Source organism: Scyliorhinus torazame, chromosome 1 (genome assembly GCF_047496885.1).
Source record: "Scyliorhinus torazame isolate Kashiwa2021f chromosome 1, sScyTor2.1, whole genome shotgun sequence".
Lineage (NCBI taxonomy): Eukaryota > Metazoa > Chordata > Chondrichthyes > Carcharhiniformes > Scyliorhinidae > Scyliorhinus > Scyliorhinus torazame.
This window is the reverse complement of record NC_092707.1, coordinates 3138405-3155966: the sequence shown is the minus strand read 5'-3', so window position 1 is coordinate 3155966 and position 17562 is coordinate 3138405. Positions and strand designations below refer to the sequence as shown.

The 17562-nt window shown below is 50.0% G+C and overlaps 1 protein-coding gene across 4 annotated transcripts in view; it reads left to right on the top strand.

Moving 5' to 3' along the window:
• dnah10 (dynein axonemal heavy chain 10) overlaps positions 1-17562 on the top strand; it is a 704002-nt gene that overhangs the window by 365454 nt on the left and 320986 nt on the right. For 3 of the 4 annotated variants that reach the window (XM_072511049.1, XM_072510964.1, XM_072511233.1), the window contains exons 41-44: positions 5621-5743; positions 8652-8786; positions 9379-9595; positions 17031-17150. In XM_072511049.1, coding sequence (XP_072367150.1) covers positions 5621-5743; positions 8652-8786; positions 9379-9595; positions 17031-17150 — 595 coding nt within the window. The remainder of the gene's footprint in view (positions 1-5620; positions 5744-8651; positions 8787-9378; positions 9596-17030; positions 17151-17562) is intronic. The other variant, XM_072511141.1, reaches the window with a different exon arrangement.

The following is a 17562-nucleotide window of genomic DNA, read 5'->3' as shown; positions in this document are numbered from 1 at the left end:
CTGTCGCTGGGGCAACATCCTGGAACTCCCTCCCCAACAGCACAGAGGCTGTACCTACACCTCAAGGACTGCAGCGGGTTCAAGGAGGCAGCTCACCCCCACCTTCTGAAGGGCAACTAGGGACGGGTAATAAACACCGGCCTAACCAGTGACGCCCACATCCTGTAAATGAATTTTTAAAACTTCCGAGTTCCCCAGCATCACATTCGGGGGATACCCCTATGCCGCTCAGGAATCCTTCCGGGACATTCGCACGTAGAAGTTTACTCGCCAATGGCCCAGAAGTGCTAACTTCCGCGAGACGATTGCGCCCCCTCCCGGACTGACCCCCCCCTCCCGGACTGACCCCCCCCCCCGGACTGACCCCCCCCCTCCCGGACTGACCCCCCCTCCCGGACTGACCCCCCCCCCCCCCCGGACTGACCCCCCCCCCCTCCCGGACTGACCCCCCCCCCTCCCGGACTGACCCCCCCCCCTCCCGGACTGACCCCCCCTCCCGGACTGACCCCCCCCCCCCCTCCCGGACTGACCCCCCCCTCCCGGACTGACCCCCCCCCTCCCGGACTGACCCCCCCCCCCCTCCCGGACTAACCCCTCCCCTCCCGGACTGACCCCCTCCTCCCAGACTGACCCCCCTCCCCCTCCCGGACTGACCCCCCCTCCCGGACTGACCCCCCCTCCCGGACTGACCCCCCGCCCTCCCGGACTGACCCCCCCCCTCCCGGACTGACCCCCCTCCCCTCCCGGACTGACCCCCCTCCCCTCCCGGACTGACCCCCCTCCCCTCCCGGACTGACCCCCCCCCTCCCCTCCCCTCCCGGACTGACCCCCCCCCTCCCGGACTGACCCCCCCCCCTCCCGGACTGACCCCCCCCCCCTCCCGGACTGACCCCACCCCCCCTCCCGGACTGACCCCCCCCCCTCCCGGACTGACCCCCCCCCTCCCGGACTGACCCCCCCTCCTCCCGGACTGACCCCCCCCCCCTCCCGGACTGACCCCCCCCCCTCCCGGACTGACCCCCCCCTTCCGGACTGACCCCCCCCCTCCCGGACTGACCCCCCCCTCCCGGACTGACCCCCCCCCTCCCGGACTGACCCTCCCCCTCACGGACTGACCCCCCCTCACGGACTGACCCCCCCCCCCCCCTCCCGGACTGACCCCCCCCTCCCGGACTGACCCCCTCCCCCTCCCGGACTGACCCCCTCCCCCTCCCGGACTGACCCCCTCCCCCTCCCGGACTGACCCCCTCCCCCTCCCGGACTGACCCCCTCCCCCTCCCGGACTGACCCCCTCCCCCTCCCGGACTGACCCCCTCCCCCTCCCGGACTGACCCCCTCCCCCTCCCGGACTGCCCCCCCCCTCCCGGACTGACCCCCCCCCCTCCCGGACTGACCCCCCCCCCTCCCGGACTGACCCCCCCCCCTCCCGGACTGACCCCCCCCCCCTCCCGGACTGACCCCCCCCCCCTCCCGGACTGACCCCCCCTCCCGGACTGACCCCCCCTCCCGGACTGACCCCCCCCTCCCGGACTGAGCCCCCTCCCGGACTGACCCCCCCCCTCCCGGACTGAGCCCCCTCCCGGACTGACCCCCTCTACCTCCCAACTTGACCGATCCCGTCCCTCCCTCTCTCCCTACCTCCCATGATGTCTACTCCCCCCCCCCCCCCCGACTGCCAGAAAAGGGTAGTGACGAACCTCTCTCCACCCCAGTTACTCCATGATGATCCTGCGGAGGCAGCTTCCCTGCCCTGTGTCACCCAGCCTGAGTGAGGATGGTTGGCCGAGACGGGGGCTTCGGAATCCCAGTGTGGATAAATGCGGAGATTCCCACTCTGAGGAAGTTCCGGGTCATTGTATCTATCTCGACCCGTACTCCTAGTGGCAAGCAGAGTGAATCTATTCCTGTTCTACAGCATCTGTAACAGGAACGTGAAGTTCGGGGACAATGCGAATCAGATCCATACAAAACTTATTTTCATCTTTGCAAGTTAAATTGATGGTTTACTACAACAACAATATGAATATTATACATAATAGAAAATTAAATCTGAAAATACTGGATTAACTCAGCAAGTCTGGCAGATCTGTGGAGCATGAAATACAATTAGTGTTTTAAGACAATGGACTTGAAACGTTAATTGTGTTTCTCTCTCCACAGACACTGCCAGAGTTGTTGAGTATTTCCAGCATTTTCTGTTTTTATTTCAGATTTCCAACATTTGCAATATTCTGCCTTTATTTACATATGAGTATTATCATGCCCTATTTACAAGTTGGTGCCATCTTGTAGTCCGTTTTAGAAGTGGAATTTTCTGTACTATATTAGGAACTAGGTTGAGTTCAACCAAACACAATCCATAAAAAATGCGTGTAACGTTTAGAGAAGGGAGACACTTCACATCCAGACTGGGTGTGAGCTGAACTCCCAGGTATGGAAGCGATTAATTTTGTTTATCAATTCTCTGATCATATATTTTTCTGATCAGGCAATTCACAACATAATTGCGCTAAATAAATTTACATTTTGTTGGTTGGTAATAATAAAATAATGACATTCTTCACAATAACTTACCTGAACAAATTTAAGTCTCTAAATGTTGTTATGGGCCAGGGTTTAGAAAACTCCAAAGTATATTATGGAGTTCACCTGACCTATAACTGTAGGATGAGCAGGAGCCTGCCTTTTAGGTCTAATTCAGTGGACTTTTTAGACACTTATAATTTAAAAAAACAAGCTTTATTCTAAGAATTGAGTTAACATTTGTATAAACACACACGGTAAGAATTTTTGTCAACTACAAACACAAAGGCCCCACACTGCTACAGTAATCTATGTATATACCCTTAATGAATTCCCCCTTAACTGTTCCAATTCAATGACAAGTAAAACCAGAAACCCCTTTTCAAAGGTGTGGCCCAGCACATGGCATTCTGACTGGTATAAGACTTGTTATCGATGCTCTGTTCACCTTTCCAAACAGCAGGTTTGAATTCCTTCCAGAAAGCAATTATCTCTGTTATGGGTGAGGCGTTTTCATAACCCCAAAATGTATCATGGCGTTCAACCAACCTCTCCCTTTAATGGATTTGTTGCTTTTCTGAGCACATGGCTTTTTCCCTAGGTGTGGGATTACAATTATGGACACGTGGGTTTCTAAACACAAAACACTGTTTATTCCATGAACTCAACTTAACATCTTAAATAAACATTTTATCTCTTAACACCCCTTACTTCAAAGATAACTCAGAAAATATTGAAACAGTAAATAATTCCTTAAAATGTTCCTTCAAACTTCCAAGATACTTAGCACCTTTAAACAAAATCACATTAGGTTAAAGGCTTTACTATTATAAGTTGAAATCACCCAAATGATCCAGAGATAGTCTTTCATGGCAGAGATCCAGCTCACTGCAAAACACAGACACACACACAGCTCTTTCCCTCCAAACTGCAAAACTAAACTTCCAAAATGGCTGACCTGAGCTCAGCCCCACCCATTCTCTGACATCACTGTTTTCTTAAAGGTACATTGCTTAAACATCCATGTCTTAAAGGTACTCTCCCATGACAATCTCTTTTAAGTTACCAAGTCGTCTGAAAACAGCTTTTAAAATGAACATAGAGAGGCACATCTTTCAACCTGTGCAGTTCAAAACCAGTCCAAACTCAAAGCGAAAGTAAAAACTCACAGAGCCACAGCCCAGCTCCACCCACACAATGACATCACTGAAGCCATGTGATAAGACAAAGACATTTCTTAAAGGGACACTCCCAGGACAATGTGTTCCTCAAATGTGTTTCCATGCTATGGAATAGTTTATCCATAACTTTAATGCTGCTTCCCTTCATGGTAACATTTTGCTGTGTCAAGACCTGAGGCTAGTGTCACTCCACAAATGAAGCAAGTTTGGAACGGTAGTTCCAGCACTTTTTCAACTTCTTGTCTGGCTGGGGAAGTTCAGTGAAACAGACTAAGTAGCCCACACTTGACATAACGTATTTTTTACTCTAAATCTCTCTCTCTCCATTGCACTAACTTACAGCTTGTTCAAAAACAAAATAATTAAATGTTAGGTGGAAACAAAATTCTCACAGCTGATTCTTGTTTTATTGTATACCATGACCAAAAATAAAGTTTGTGGTGGTCAAAGATGAAGCAGTGAGGGTGTGTTAGTGAAGCTGCGGTGTCAGTGAGGAACATTCCTCATTGTGAGCACATGTTTGAAAACGGGGTTACGATTGTAGCTTCATTTCTCTGATGTGCTTCCATCAACCAGGTTTTGTTCTCAGCCTCCTGCCCCTTACCGCAAATCTCTGCCCCCTGGTCATTGATCCCTCCACCAAGGGGAAAAGTTTCTTCTTGTCCACTCTTTCTGTGCCTCTCAGAATTTTATACATCCCAATTATCTTTCATAAGAACCTTAAAAACTAGGAGCAGGAGTCGGCCATCTGGCCCCTCGAGCCTGCTCCACCATTCAATGAGATCATGGCTGATCTTTTGTGGACTCAGCTCCACTTTCCGGCCCGAACACCATAACCCTTAATCCCTTTATTCTTCAAAAAACTATCTATCTTTATCTTAAAAACATTTAATGAAGGAGCTTCCGTCTTCTCTGCTCCAAGGAAAACAACCCCACTCTATCTAATCTCTCTTCATAATTGAAACTCTCCAGCCCAGGCAGCATCCGGGTAAATCTCCTCTGCATCCTTTCCAGTGGCGATCACATCCCTCCTATAATGTGGATTCCAGAATTGCGCACAATACTCGAGCTGTGGCCTAACCAACGTTTTATACAGTCCCAGCATAACTTATCTGCTTTGAACTCTGTGCCTCGACAAATAAAAGCAAGTATACCATATGCCTTTTTAACCACTGTATCCACCTGCTCTGCTACCTTAAGGGACAGGTGCACATGCACACCAAGATCCCGCTGTTCCCCGGTGCTTCCCAGGGTCCTGCCGTTTATCGTGTATTCCCTGTCTTGTTTGTCCTGCCCAAGTGCATCACCTCACACTTATCCGGATTGACCAGCCCATCTGACCAGCCTGTCTATATCCTCCAGTAATCGAAGGCTATCCTCCTCACTGTTTACCAACCCACCAATCAGGAACTGACCCATTTCTGCATACTCTCTAGTTTCTGCCAACCAGCCGATCTTCTATCCAGGCTAATATGTTACCTCCATACACAGTGAGCTTTTATTTCCTGAAATAACCTTTGATGTGGCATGTTATCAAACGCTTCTGGAACTCCAGGTACAGTACATCTGCAGGTTACCTTTTATCCACAGTGCATGTCACTCCTTCATACCTATTAAATGATCTGCAGATGTGCAAATGGATAACAAGGTTCCTAATGTGGCAATATTTGCAGCCATATTGTGCCCAGTGGAAGAAAAATAGTTCATTTTTCAAATGGAAATTCTGTCAGCAGTTTGGGATGATCAGGGTAGTAGGCTGCAGTTCAGAAGCAGAATCACTCTGAGAATTATAGCAGGGATTAAAGTGGGAACGTAAACATGAATTGATGGACAGTTATTGTTTATGAAGCTCTCATTGGCTTATTCTTGATACATCAATATTGAGCCTGCCCTTTATTTCTGTATGGGTGATGTAGGTTGGAGATTTACAGTATGCCTCTCCAGCCACCGTGTCTCGCTGTGGGATGGTGTACGTGGACCCCAAGAACCTGCGGTATAAACCCTTCTGGGAAAAGTGGACCAATGAGAGGACAAGCAAGGTGTGAACTGATTTTATAATCAGCTTCAAATTTTAAACATTGAAAAATGTGCAATAGAAAATTGCTTTTATTTAACTGCAGTTTGCACTTTTCAGAATTTATTTTGTTGTGTAGATTGTTACTTTCACTCATTTTTAGATTTGTGAAGTGTTTTGATTACAATTTTTTAAAACTAGCTATAATGTCATTTTAATGCAGAAATTAAATTGCTATCTGTTTTAAACCTTGCGGCACGGTAGCACAGTGGTTAGCACTGTTGCTTCGATTCCCCGCTGGGTCACTGTCTGTGCGGAGTCTGCATGTTCTCCCCGTGTCTGCGTGGGTTTCCTCCGGGTGCTCCGGTTTCCTCCCACAAGTCCCGAAAGACGTGCTTGTTAGGTGAATTGGACATTCTGAATTCTTCCTCTGTGTACCCGAACAGGCGCCGGAATGTGGCGACTAGGGGAATTTCACAGTAACTTCATTGGAATGTTAATGTAAGCCCACTTGTGACACTAATAGTGATTATTATTATTAAGTTTTAATATGAACTTGAACAAAATCTGCAGTTCTTTATGAATTGAAGTTTAATTTAATGCTATAAAGTTGCAGATTGACCAGGTGGGAACAGTTCTCGCCTCGGAGTTAAAAGGTGATGGATTCAGGAACTCAAACCTGTGCTGACATTCCGAGTGTTGCACCTTGTATCAGGAGTGTTGCACCATCAGACGTATCTTCTCTCTGATGCACCGTTAAGCAGAGACCTCTTGTTCCTCAGATGGATGTAAAAGATCCCTTGTCATTATTCTGAGACAGAGTAGGTCAGGAGTAGGTCAGTTCTCCCCAGTGTGCTGGCCAGTTTTATCTGTCAGCCAACATCACTGAAACTGATTATCTGTTCGGTATCACATTGCTGTTTACTGTGTGAAAATTAGCTGCCATGTTTCCTACATAATAACAGTGACTATTCTTCAAAAGTACTTCATTGGCTGTGGCGCATTTTGGATGCCATAAGACCATAAGACATAGGAGCGGAAGTAAGGCCATTCGGCCCATCGAGTCCACTCCACCATTCAATCATGGCTGATTTCAACTCCATTTACCCGCTCTCTCTCCATAGCCCTTAATTGCTCGAGAAATCTTAGGGCAGCACGGTAGCATAGTGGCTAGCACAATTGCTTCACAGCTCCAGGGTCCCAGGTTCGATTCCGGCTTGGGTCACTGTCTGTGCGGAGTCTGCACATCCTCCCCGTGTGTGTGTGGGTTTCCTCCAGGTGCTCCGGTTTCCTCCCACAGTCCAAAGATGTGCAGGTTAGGTGGATTGACCATGATAAATTGCCCTTAGTGTCCAAAATTTCCCTTAGTGTTGGGTGGGGCTACTGGGTTATGGGGATAGGGTGGAGGTGTTAACCTTGGGTAGGCTGCTCTTTCCAAGAGCCGGTGCAGACTCGATGGCCTCCTGCATGGTAAATTCTATGATAAATCAAGAATTTATCAACTTCTGTCTTAAAGACACTCAACGTCCCGGCCTCCACCGCCCTCTGTGGCAATGAATTCCACAGACCCACCACTCTCTGGCTGAAGATATTTCTCCTCATCTCTGTTCTAAAGTGACTCCCTTTTATTCTAAGGCTGTCCCCCGGGTCCTAGTCTCCCCTGCTAATGAAAACAACTTCCCTACATCCACCCTATCTAAGCCATTCATTATCTTGTAAGTTTCTATTAGATCTCCCCTCAACCTCCTAAACTCCAATGAATATAATCCCAGGATCCTCAGACGTTCATCGTATGTTAAGCCTACCATTCCTGGGATCATCCGTGTGAATCTCCGCTGGACCCGCTCCAGTGCCAGTATGTCCTTCCTGAGGTGTGGGGCCCAAAATTGCTCACAGTATTCTAAATGGGGCCTAACTAATGCTTTATAAAGCTTCAGAAGTACATCCCTGCTTTTATATTCCAAACCTCTTGAGATAAATGACAACATTGCATTTGCTTTCTTAATTATGGACTCAACCTGCAAGTTTACCTTTAGAGAATCCTGGACTAGGACTCCAAGTCCCTTTGCACTTCAGCATTATGAATTTTGTCACCGTTTAGAAAATAGTCCATGCCTCTATTCTTTTTTCCAAAGTGCAAGACCTCGCACTTGCCCACGTTGAATTTCATCAGCCATTTCTTGGACCACTCTCCTAAACTGTCTAAATCTTTCTGCAGCCTCCCCACCTCCTCCATACTACCTGCCCCTCCACCTATCTTTGTATCATCGGCAAACTTAGCCAGAATGCCCCCAGTCCCGTCATCTAGATCGTTAATATATAAAGAGAACAGCTGTGGCCCCAACACTGAACCCTGCGGGACACCACTCGTCACCGGTTGCCATTCCGAAAAAGAACCTTTTATCCCAACTCTCTGTCTTCTGCCTGACAGCCAATCGTCATTCCATGTTAGTACCTTGCCTCGAATACCATGGGCCCTTATTTTACTCAGCAGTCTCCCGTGAGGCACCTTATCAAAGGCCTTTTGGAAGTCAAGATAGATAACATCCATTGGCTCTCCTTGGTCTAACCTATTTGTTATCTCTTCAAAGAACTCTAACCGGTTTGTCAGGCACGACCTCCCCTAACTAAATCCATGCTGACTTGTCCTAATCCGACCCTGCACTTCCAAGAATTTAGAAATCTCATCCTTAACGATGGATTCTAGAATCTTGCCAACAACCGAGGTTAGGCTAATTGGCCTGAGGGAATGAATGGTCCTGTATAAATGTTGTTTCTTCCTCAAAGTACATTAATGTCCGCAGACTTTCCTTGAGATTTCTTCAGGTGTATGGTGTATGGTGAGTGATTATGTTAAGGAGTAAAGAAGAAAAAATGAGATACGATAGCTTAAAATGTCACTACATTGTAAAAATCCTTTCTGTGTGCTTCAGCAAGAACAGACTGATCTGCACAAACTGTTTAATAAGTACGTACCTTATCTCATTGAGATGATTATCGAGGGGATGTTGGATGGCAGACAGGTGGAGAAGTTAAAAACAATTGTACATCAAACAGAACTGAATATGGTAAGGAGGCATACTGACAGACTATTGAAGGGAAAATATTTATAGCAAGGATGATCTTTTAAAAATGAGAAATCAGTTAATATTTGAGATTGTTTTATTTTGTAATAAGTAATATAAAGATTCCATTTTTACTAAACATATTTCTAACTCGTTCAGTAAAGCAGAAAATACCAAAACATTTCTGTAAACATTCCTGTCTGCATCTCTCGGCTCCTCGCCAGTCGCAATCTGTTTTCCATTCAGGCTTTACTTGGTGAACGGACTAACCCAGAAGGTTTTAGATGAAGGGATGATAATGAATTTCCGTGGGGCATTCCCTGCTCTGTCATTGTGTTTGCCAGAACCTTGTTTATGCATGGGTATGGCGTTCTGCTGAACCTTTGCCAAAGACATTGCTGCAAAGTGAATGGAGTAAATTCCGACCACTCCATTTACCGTCTCAGGTTGTAGACTAATTGAAGCGATTTCGAAAAACAAGTGAAAAGAAGAGAGTGTTGTTGCTCTGAACTCGTTTACCGTTTTCATTAAAATGGTGAGCATCCAGAATGTGGTTCCCCAAGGCTAAACCCTGTTTTGAATAATTGTTCTCCAGGTCACCCAGCTTGCTAGGATGTTGGATGCTTTTCTGGAAAAAGAGGTGGATAACTTTGACGTACTAGAATGCTATTTTATTGAGGCCTTGTACTGCTCTCTGGGTGCATGTCTTCTCGAGGACGGAAGGGGAAAATTTGATGACTATGCTAAACGTCTTGCCAGCATGTCAACAGTTGAAGCAGCTCACACGCTTGCAGGCCCAGGAGAACTGCCGGGTAAGTTTCTGAACCAATATTTTGCATTTTTTGATCATGTAACGGGAAATTTAATGAGAAAAATATTAGCTTGCATCTGCATTCACGAAGTAAAGGTTGCTATAAATCCAGAATCTTTTCACAAGTGAAGTGTCAATCTTCTTTTTTTGATCTTGGAGAAATTTAAGTGACTAAAAGATGATACACTCTGAGGGCCAGATGGCTGACATCCTAGGTTTCTAAAGAAGATAACTGCAGATAGAGTGGACTTCCTAAACTTTCCTGGGTTCAAGAACAGTCCAACAGATTGGAAGTCTGCCGTTCAAGAAATGGAGAACAAAAACAGAAAGCTACAGACCATTAAAGGAAACTAGTTGGCTGTCTCAGAGACTGCCCTCGCAGGATAAACCAACACTCATCATCCTTCAGCTCTCCCTAACCCGGAACCAGTGCTCTACAGTCCTCAGTACGAATGCCCCGACACTGGAAGCTACAGACCAGTCCAAAGAGGGATTTTATTCGAGCCTCGAACAGTCCCTGGTCTGAGTCAGAACGAGGAACCAACTGATCTTCTTTGACAGCTTCACCGTCAGAGTTTGAAAGGACACCGATTCTGGGGAGATGGAATCAGCAGAGGTGGGAGGGAAATTTATTCATCAACGTTACCCTGCTCCTGACAAAATGCCTGAAACATGGCCTTGCCATAACCAACACCTTGTTGAAGGCCTCACGGCAAACCCTGGCTCCAACAACTGGCACCTGTTCGACGACGTCCTCATCCAAGTGAGACGTGCCCATCACCCACACCCTGACATGAGCTGATGATGTTGGATGGGCCACTTTCTAATCCGCTCAGTGATCTAGATCAATGTAGCCCCAAAGCAGAGTCAGCAACAGAAACAATGCCTCAGGCATTCAAAACGGCACTCAAATACTCAGATAAGAGTTCCCTATTCAACCAACACCTCGCTGCCAACCTGACGGCCCACAGTGACCCAGAGAGGCAGAGTGTCCACAGCACCTGGTCTTCTCTCAAGGCCAACATCAACAGCACCTACGAAGAGACACTCGATCAAAAACTGTTTTTTATTAAAATAATCTTTATTATTGTCACAAGCAGGCTTACATTAACACTGCAATGAAATTACTGTGAAAATCCCCTAGTCGCCACATTCCGGCGCCTGTTCGGGGACACAGAGGGAGAATTCAGAATGTCCAATTCACCTAACAGCACGTCTTTCGGGACTTGTGGGAGGAAACCGGAGCGCCCGGAGGAAACCCTCACGGGGAGAATGTGTAGACTTCGCACAATTTGATGACAGGGACCCAGAGACCCAGGAGATGATAAGCGCAAGTACAAAGCTTTTACGAACATGAAACAGAAACCCAACTGCAGAGAAAGAAAGCAGCTCAATGGACCCTGAAGGCTGTGGTCCATTTAAAAAATCCCGCGGCCGAGGGATGAGATGGTGGGTGGAGAAAGTGCCGGAAATACAGCAGTTAGCCGAGAACCAGGACGCATGGATTTCTTCAGTGCAGTCAAGCCACCTACAGCCAAGGCACACAGGGCCCCAACCCACTTCAGGCCAACAACTGAGAAGTGCCCAGCAAGAACAGAGAGGCAGTCATGCCCGCTGCAAGGAGCACTTTGAAGACCTCCTGAATGGAATCTCTAGCCGGGATTTTCTACTCCCGTTAGAGCGGGCAGGTTCAGTGACAAGAGCAGAAAATATCGCGAGAAGGCCATAGTCATGTTTTACTCTGGCGTGAAATCATGTCGTGATTGCCCCCTCCCCCCGTCAGTGTGGCCGCGTTCCCCACCATCGGGAACATCGCTATAATACATTTGCAACTCATTTTAGGGCCCGTACGCCAGAAACATCTCCCACACCGTCAAACAATCCATCCACAGTGGCGTGATGTTAGAACGGTGAGAATCACAACTGGCTTTACAAGGCATGCACCTGGTGAGCACCCCTCCGAGGGGAACTCAGAGGGGAGCGCAGTGCTTGTGAAGTGGCTTCGCGCATTAAGGGGGTTCACCCGGGGGTAACAGCTCTAACTGGGGGTGACCAGCTCATGACTCGGGGGTACTGGCTCTGACTAACAATGACTGGGCTTGATCCGGGGGTGAGCAGAGTAGCACTGGAGGCAGACTGGGAGCCTAATCAGAGGCCTAGTTGGAGGGTATTTGGAGGACGACTCCGGATTCTGTGGCAGAATGATCCAGGGAAAGGCTTCAAGGTATCCAGGGCCTAGTCAGGGCAGATCAGGTTGGGGTTAACTCAGGGCAGACCAGGAGGGTTGAATTTGGTGAAATTGGCGACGATGAATCGGGCGACACCGGGGACGTTGACCCTGGGGAGAATTGGGGGTGGGGTTTATTCAGGGGAGACCAGGGTAGTTGAATTAGGGGTGACCGGGGGGTGAGGGGCGGAGTGGTGGAGACTGTTAAAACTGAAAAGCACCTTTACTGAGCCTCACAAAGGGAGGAGAAGCTGGGGCAGTGCGGTGGGCGGGCAGTCATCACGGCTGATGCTTATGCTCAGATCTGTGGGTGGTGGCGGGGGGGGAGGCTTCTGGAGGCAGAAGAGCATGTATAGACATGTCAGTGATCATTACCTTCTTGCAGCTAAAACCGTTCTACTGTAACTCAATTAACATGTCTGGGGCCAAACTAGTCACACAGCTCTGCCCACTCACGCACCACTTATGTGTGTGAGTGCCACTGATTACTGCTCAGCGTTTAATCTTTGGTGCACTGACTTGCAGAATCATGACTACCATCGTGTGCCTGTGCTGTTGGCCGACTGGACAAGCAATTGCGTTCCCTCCGATAGCTGGCAATAGCACACTGCATTCCCTCAGAGAGCTGGCATTGGCACACTGCGTTCCCTCAGAGAGCTGGCATTGGCACACTGCGTTCCCTGAGAGAGCTGGCATTGGCACACTCCGTTCCCTCAGAGAGCTGGCATTGGCACACTGCGTTCCCTCAGAGAGCTGGCATTGGCACACTGCGTTCCCTCAGAGAGCTGGCATTGGCACACTGCGTTCCCTCAGAGAGCTGGCAATGACACACTGCGTTCCCTGAGAGAGCTGGCATTGGCACACTGCGTTCCCTCAGAGAGCTGGCATTGGCACACTGCGTTCCCTCAGAGAGCTGGCATTGGCACACTGCATTCCCTCAGAGAGCTGGCAATGGCACACTGCGTTCCCTGAGAGAGCTGGCATTGGCACACTGCGTTCCCTCAGAGAGCTGGCAATGGCACACTGCGTTCCCTCAGAGAGCTGGCATTGGCACACTGCGTTCCCTCAGAGAGCTGGCAATAGCACACTGCGTTCCCTCAGAGAGCTGGCAATGGCACACTGCGTTCCCTCAGAGAGCTGGCAATGGCACACTGCGTTCCCTGAGAGAGCTGGCATTGGCACACTGCGTTCCCTCAGAGAGCTGGCAATGGCACACTGCGTTCCCTCAGAGAGCTGGCAATGGCACACTGCGTTCCCTGAGAGAGCTGGCATTGGCACACTGCGTTCCCTCAGAGAGCTGGCAATGGCACACTGCGTTCCCTCAGAGAGCTGGCATTGGCACACTGCGTTCCCTGAGAGAGCTGGCATTGGCACACTGCGTTCCCTCAGAGAGCTGGCATTGGCACACTGCGTTCCCTCAGAGAGCTGGCAATGGCAACTGCGTTCCCTCAGAGAGCTGGCAATGGCACACTGCGTTCCCTCAGAGAGCTGGCAATGGCACACTGCGTTCCCTGAGAGACCTGGCAATGGCACACTGCGTTCCCTCAGAGAGCTGGCATTGGCACACTGCGTTCCCTCAGAGAGCTGGCAATGGCACACTGTGTTCCCTGAGAGAGCTGGCATTGGCACACTGCGTTCCCTCAGAGAGCTGGCATTGGCACACTGCGTTCCCTCAGAGAGCTGGCATTGGCACACTGCGTTCCCTGAGAGAGCTGGCATTGGCACACTGCGTTCCCTGAGAGAGCTGGCATTGGCACACTGCGTTCCCTCAGAGAGCTGGCAATGGCACACTGCGTTCCCTCAGAGAGCTGGCATTGGCACACTGCGTTCCCTCAGAGAGCTGGCAATGGCACACTGCGTTCCCTCAGAGAGCTGGCAATGGCACACTGCGTTCCCTCAGAGAGCTGGCATTGGCACACTCCGTTCCCTCAGAGAGCTGGCATTGGCACACTGCGTTCCCTCAGAGAGCTGGCAATGGCACACTGCGTTCCCTCAGAGAGCTGGCATTGGCACACTCCATTCCCTCAGAGAGCTGGCATTGGCACACTGCGTTCCCTCAGAGAGCTGGCAATGGCACACTGCGTTCCCTCAGAGAGCTGGCAATGGCACACTGCGTTCCCTCAGAGAGCTGGCAATGGCACACTGCGTTCCCTCAGAGAGCTGGCATTGGCACACTGCGTTCCCTGAGAGAGCTGGCATTGGCACACTGCGTTCCCTCAGAGAGCTGGCATTGGCACACTGCGTTCCCTCAGAGAGCTGGCATTGGCACACTGCGTTCCCTCAGAGAGCTGGCATTGGCACACTGCGTTCCCTCAGAGAGCTGGCATTGGCACACTGCGTTCCCTCAGAGAGCTGGCATTGGCACACTGCATTCCCTGAGAGACCTGGCAATGGCACACTGCGTTCCCTCAGAGAGCTGGCAATGGCACACTGCGTTCCCTCAGAGAGCTGGCAATGGAACACTGCGTTCCCTCAGAGAGCTGGCAATGGAACACTGCGTTCCCTCAGAGAGCTGGCAATGGAACACTGCGTTCCCTCCGAGAGCTGGCAATGGAACACTGCGTTCCCTCAGAGAGCTGGCAATGGCACACTGCGTTCCCTCAGAGACCTGGCAATGGCACACTGCATTCCCTCAGAGAGCTGGCAATGGAACACTGCGTTCCCTCAGAGAGCTGGCAATGGCACACTGCGTTCCCTCAGAGAGCTGGCAATGGCACACTGCGTTCCCTCAGAGAGCTGGCAATGGAACACTGCGTTCCCTCAGAGAGCTGGCAATGGAACACTGCGTTCCCTCAGAGAGCTGGCAATGGAACACTGCGTTCCCTCAGAGAGCTGGCAATGGCACACTGCGTTCCCTCAGAGAGCTGGCAATGGAACACTGCGTTCCCTCAGAGAGCTGGCAATGGAACACTGCGTTCCCTCAGAGAGCTGGCAATAGCACACTGCGTTCCCTCAGAGAGCTGGCAATGGCACACTGCGTTCCCTCAGAGAGCTGGCAATGGCACACTCCGTTCCCTCAGAGAGCTGGCATTGGCACACTGCGTTCCCTGAGAGAGCTGGCAATGGAACACTGCGTTCCCTCAGAGAGCTGGCAATGGAACACTGCGTTCCCTCAGAGAGCTGGCAATGGAACACTGCGTTCCCTCAGAGAGCTGGCAATGGAACACTGCGTTCCCTCAGAGAGCTGGCAATGGAACACTGCGTTCCCTCAGAGAGCTGGCAATGGCACACTGCGTTCCCTCAGAGAGCTGGCAATGGCACACTGCGTTCCCTCAGAGAGCTGGCAATGGCACACTGCGTTCCCTCAGAGAGCTGGCAATGGAACACTGCGTTCCCTCAGAGAGCTGGCAATGGAACACTGCATTCCCTCAGAGAGCTGGCATTGGCACACTGCGTTCCCTCAGAGAGCTGGCAATGGAACATTGCCTGAGGACTGCGCTTGAAATCCTTGGCTGTGTGTTGAATTGCGTATTGACAAGCGCTCCTCAGATGGGCACAAAGCCTCGGAATGAAGCTTAGAACAGCCTGCACCTGAGATAAGAACTCAGGATGTAGCAGAGAGGCCAATGCTGTGGCCATTTGGTCAGACTTACAGCGGACGAACGCCTCCATACTACGGCCTTGCAATCCAGGTTTCAGCAACTGAGGTACGACCGAATCCAGAGACATGTCAACAAACTGGGAATCCGCAGGTTCCTGGCATCCAGGAATCTGTCAACTTCTGGCAGCTGGGATATCCTTACCTCCGCCTGCTGTGGCTCTGAGATTGTGACACCGAGGCTAGTCGAGAACTAGGTCGCCCCGAGGTGTGTGTCTGCGCTGGTGCAGGGTGTGAGTGAACGTTGAGATGGTTCTTCGATGTCAGGGCCTGTGAATCCCTCCCTCTCTGGTGGTGTTGGGCCCGGAATCGAGACTCTGGCTGAGAATCTCCCTCTGCTGCTTCCCAGGTGTGCCTGCGAAAGAAAGGAGAGGTCGTTAGAGCCGGGCAGGGCCGTTCCGAAACGGCAGACACGACTCAGAGCCTGTTGAATGATGAATGATGCTGGACCCTCATTTGGTTTATTGCTGCCACCCTCACCATCAGTATCGGAGCGGTTAACACCCCCCTGACCAACTGGGTGGTTCTTCACTCAAAGTCTGAGCGGACCTTTATCGCTGGCATCCCTCTGCCCGTCCGGCTGGGTTCTCTCCCTCTTGTTGTGTGCCAGCCTCTCCCGCATGGAGACAGATGGAGAGAGCGTGAGCAGGATTCGTGCCAGGGCAGGTGGTAAGCGTGCCTGGCACATGTGAATGGTGAGTGGGGTCGGCAAGATGATAAAGACACAACCCGCGGGGGAGATGAAGGTGTGGAGAGATTGAATAGTGGTGTCCCTTGAGCTGGCACTGAATGAGATCCAGGTGGATGTGTATTGTGTGTGTGTGAATGGAGAGCGACTGACCCTGGCAGAGTGCAGATCATTCATCCTCTTACAGCACAGGATGGTTGTCCTTTTCTGCAACCCATGCTGGGTTGGTGAACCTGCCGGCTGGCTTCCTTCATGAGTGCGGGTACAGCACATCTTAACGGGGCCTCTACTGCTTCGAGCAGTCCCTCCAGTGAGTGTATCAAACATTGGGGCGGAATTCTTGGCAGCCACCAGCGAGCGGCAGAGTGGTTGCTGTGCACCGGGGCGTTACAGAGAGACAGGATCGGATTTTGAAATGCTGGCTGGGACAAGGAAGGTTCATTTTCAATTGGGAGGCCTGGGGGGGGATGCAATGTCTGGAAGAGGGTGCAGTTATCAGAAACACAGTGGGCACATATGAGAACTAATGGATACACTGGCCAACAAATTTAAGAAATGGAGATTTATCCTCAGTTGCTCAGTCAGTGTCACTGATGCTGAAGGGTTTGTATTTGGGAACAGTGAGTGGTGGGAGTCCTCAGAGGGACATGAAGCGACTGTATATTCCTCCCTGTTCGTCTAAATTAAAAATGAGAATACCAATTATTTCAGATTTCCAGTATCTGCAGTATTTTGCTTTTATGTAATTAGTTTGTTGCATTTCAACTTAAATCTCTGACAAACGTTTAATTTCCTTGCTTAAGTCCTCCTGCAAATTCCGTATTTAGTGTCTCGGTAAGTGGGCCTCCAGGAATCTGAGAGTTTTAACACCAGTTATTCAGTAATGTTACATTCTTGAAATTGAACTTTTGTATTTGTTGTAGGTCACCTGCCAACTCTTTACGACTTCCACTTTGATGATGTGAAACTGAAATGGATTCCCTGGAGCAAGCTGGTGACTAAATATGTCCATGATCCTCAAGTCAAATTTATAGACATTCTTGGTAAGTTTCTATCTTCCTGCAATGTGTTTGATACTGGATCTGGAAGGCTCGGATCTAAGTTTAGAATATCTGCTGTTGTCAGGGTCCTTTATGCGATAGTTTGGATTAAATTGTGGGCATCAACTGAAAATACAAATCTAGTGCATCATTAATAGAAACATAGAAATGTAGAAAACATAGTAACAGGAGGAGGCCATTCGGCCCTTCGAGCCTGCTCCGCCCTTCATTATGATCATGGCTGATCATCCAACTCAATAGCCTAATCCTGCTTTCCCCCATATCCTTTGATCCCCTTCACCCTAAGTGCAATATCTAACTGCTTCCTGAAACCATACAATGTTTTGGACTCAACTACTTCCTGTGGTAATGAATTCCCCAGGCCGACCACTCTCTAGGTGAAGAAATTTCTCCT